Source organism: Aristolochia californica, unplaced genomic scaffold (genome assembly GCF_029961685.1).
Source record: "Aristolochia californica isolate CCGP_79_NKW_82.1479 unplaced genomic scaffold, dmAriCali1.0.hap1 SCAF_7, whole genome shotgun sequence".
Classification (NCBI taxonomy): domain Eukaryota; kingdom Viridiplantae; phylum Streptophyta; class Magnoliopsida; order Piperales; family Aristolochiaceae; genus Aristolochia; species Aristolochia californica.
This window is the reverse complement of record NW_027182268.1, coordinates 7240476-7244184: the sequence shown is the minus strand read 5'-3', so window position 1 is coordinate 7244184 and position 3709 is coordinate 7240476. Positions and strand designations below refer to the sequence as shown.

Below are 3709 nucleotides of genomic sequence, written 5' to 3'. Positions count from 1 at the left end.
CTGAAGAATCTCGAATTAATGGCCACAAAGCCATAGACAAATTGTTTACAGAAATCTTGAATAAAAAAGTAGAGAGAGAAGCCAAAAAAGCAAGAAGACTATCTTCTTCCATAGCTCTCATGATTGAGCTCCATTATAGATGCTTAGAGATCACTTCTGGAGCTGGTGGATAATAAGAATTTCAGACAAGAAATGAAGCGCAGACTGAATAGTAAGATCACATTCATGGTAATAATTAATAAAGCTGGTTATTTCTTCCTCTTTCTAGAGAGAGAAAAAAAAAAACGGTTGCCCTTAAGAGTAACATCAACCTTCCATTAATATAAGAAATCTTCACCATATATGACTGTAATTAGTTAGAATTAGAAGAAACTAACATAAGAGAAAAATTACAGAAGAGTTTCAGTTCTGCTTCTACCATGGAACTCTATGATGAGTAGATATACTGCGAGCGCCGTTTCCAACTCCATAATCAGTCGTTTCTCCGATATGAAATCCACCCATTTTCGAATTCTCTCCGTAACCCATCACTCTACCTCCACTAAGTTCATCCAGGCCTCCGGAGCAGAATCCGCCATTAAAACTCGAAGTAGCACCCATGACGTTAACATCGGAATTAGCAACAGTTTTGCCACCAAAATAACCAGTAGTGTTCTGCACTTCATCACTCGGAGACTGATCGCCTTGCCTCGCCATGGCATTCTTCTCCCCCTCCGTCTCCCTGTACCTGTTCAAGTAAGCCTTGAGGGGGCCCACGTAGTTCTCGAACCCGAGAGTGGTCATTGCCCACAAGAGGTCGTCGCCATTGATCGTCTTCCGCTTCTCCCTCTGGCATTTATCGGAGGCTTCGCCGGTGATGAAGCTGATGAACTCCGAAACGCATTCCTGGACCGTCTCCTTAGCTTCTTTGGATATCTTGGCGTTTGCAGGGAGGGATTTCTTCATTATTCGGCTGACATTCGCGATGGGCAGGAACCGATCTTGCTCCTTGGAGGAGGGGTCGGAGACGACCCTGGATTCTGTGTCGGAAGGCGGGCTTCCCACTGGACTGCGATTGCGCTGTCTGCTGCCTGTCATGGCGGTGGTGAGCAAGGCAGAAGATTGGGAGAAGCGGAGAGACTGAGTTGGGTTTTTAAGGGGAAGATACGAGAAGAAAAGTGGAAAGACGGACTGATGGAGACATGGAACCATTACAGACGGTTGGTAATAAATAATTGACAGTTGCAAAAGAGGGAGTAATGCAGAAGGAGGAAACAAAATTGAATTGCCTGTTTGAATTCATTCTCAGAAATCTTGCTTTTTGTTAATTTTTTTTAAGCAAATCATTTTTATAGTTATCTTCCTTTTCTCTATTCAGAAGATCAAAACCAAAAACAAAACAAGAAGAGCAGTTTTTTGCTTTCATCAATAGAGAAATAGTTTTCAAAAGTTCAAGAAAAGAAGAGAACCCAACGCTTCTTTTTTGTTAATCCTTAAACCAAATCAGTGAGATAATAAACTTAATTTTAAGGGCTTCAACAAGGGCAAGAAGGTATCTTGAACACTCAGAAAAGGAAGCTAAAGGTGAAGCCAAAGATGCCTGTACTACTAAGTCTCTTTTTGCTTGTTCTGTTTCTCCAAGATTCCCCATTCACATCCATACAAATTTAAAATATCAGAGCAAATTGGTGCAATGTCTACAAAACCCTACCTCAATCAACATGGAAAACAAAGCATAAGATGAAATGAAGAAACATGGTCATGACAAATGGCTTGTTTTGGAATTGATGCCATGCTTCCTCTATTATTTATATCCAATGTTTGAATGTCTTCAATTACTTGTCTCCTTGTCAAATATGTCAAATACTCTATGACTTCATAGGCATTGAAGATGCTTAAAAATGGGTTTTCTTTCTTTTTGTGGTATAAGATAGGAAACTTCTTGGAAGCTAGGGTTTGACATGGATGAAGCTTGTAGGTCAAACTTGGGTCTAGACTAAGTTTTGTTTTATGACTTTGAAGAAGCATGATTAAATGTTAGGAAAATAAGGACATGTGGAATCTAATCTTGGAATAAATCCAAGAGGAAAAATAATCTAGATCTAGATTTTACTTCCCTTTTTTATATTCTTTGAGTAGGGGTATAAAAATATGTTTTTGCATGTAAGATAAAATTATCGATTTACCACAAGTCCATCGACTCGTATTTTTATTTTCAAGGTTTCGCGTAAAGTGAATCAAAGTCATTCATTCATGTAGTGTCACACAAATAGATAGTTCCAATTTTGTCTCTCTAGATGAGACACAACTCCGAAAATTTTAAAAGTTAATTTTTTGCTAATTATTATAATTCATAACTCTTATTTCCAAACCGCTCCGATTTAATGGGTCGATTAATTTTTTTAAAAGAAGTCCAAACAATATCGATTTCGATAATGCACAACATAAGAAAGCTCAACCAAGAGAAGCCAATGAAGTCAAATTGGATGCTTTTTTCTTAGGTAGAGTAGCATTTTTTTTTTTATATTTGTGAATAGGTTGTTAAACTACACCCTTGCCTTGTTGGAGATAGTTGACCAAATTTAAAGCATTTTTTTCCAATAAGCAAATGTCACTAGACCTTCACCTTGTCTTCATTGCAAATTAAAAAAAGACTAGTCACAAATTTTTTTTTTAGGTGAGCTACTCCTAGTAAGATTCTTATCTCACTAAACCTATGTGTAAACTGTTATATTTATTATATTATATGTAAATGGCTGATTATAATAAAAAAAATCGGAGGGGACGAGTGACCTTATAGTAGTGATACTGATAGTGGAAACCCACTCTCAAATCCGAGTTGATCCGACTGAGTTGTAGGTTAGATTTGGTGAGTCGAAAAACCATTTGTAAAAATTGAATTTTATCCTATTCGAAGAAAAACAAATATGAAATTTAGGATCATTTACTTTCATAACATAATAAATAATTTAGTACTTGAGGTACTAATTTTTTATTAAAAATTCAGGTGTAAAAAATAATCCAACGAAGAACCCATAGATCGGTGTTCCCCACCAAAACCGACATTTGTTTGGCATTTAACATCTTAGTTGTAAATAGGGTTTTTCGACTCACCAAGTTAGCCTATGACTTGAATGAGTCGATTTAGATTCAAGGGGAGGAGGGTTGAACTCGACCCTTCTCTTATGGGACGAGTCACCCTAACAAACCTGTCTTCCAATCTAAGGTTTTCAGGTACACATACCAACAAGCTTGTACATGAGGACTTGTAAACTAGCTTTTTACTGACCTCAACTTTTTTGTTTGCTTTGTTCAAAATGGAGCCGTCTGGGCTCGTCATTTCTAAGAAAAATCAAATAATTGGGCTCTCATTAATTAATTAACTAATTTTTACATGTCATATAAACATAAGTTTAAAACTATAGGTTTATAGATATTAAGAAAATTATTTTTATTTTAAAATATTTTCTTATTTTTTAAAATAAATATTTTTTTCAGCTTTGTGAGATCGTGAGAATAGATATAGTGGAGAGACATAAAGTGAAACGCATGCAACAAAATATGGTGCTTAGTGGGCACCCACTATCTACCACTTTTGTATGGTAGGTATATCATATTTGCACCCACTTCATGAAACATGTGGTACATAGTGGTTCCCCGGACTTTTTTGGTCCACTCCTAACTCGGTTGAATCGGATTCGTGGATTTTTGGTTACGACGGATTAGATAC

At 36.7% G+C, this 3709-nt stretch overlaps 1 protein-coding gene across 1 annotated transcript; it reads right to left on the bottom strand.

Annotated features, from left to right (window-relative positions):
• Window positions 1-288: 288 nt before the first annotated feature.
• Window positions 289-1081, bottom strand: LOC137936236 (nuclear transcription factor Y subunit B-1-like). The gene has a single exon (XM_068780807.1). The coding sequence runs from the start codon at window positions 1075-1077 to the stop codon at window positions 415-417; it is 663 nt and encodes a 220-aa protein (XP_068636908.1). The 5' UTR covers window positions 1078-1081; the 3' UTR covers window positions 289-414.
• Window positions 1082-3709: the final 2628 nt, after the last annotated feature.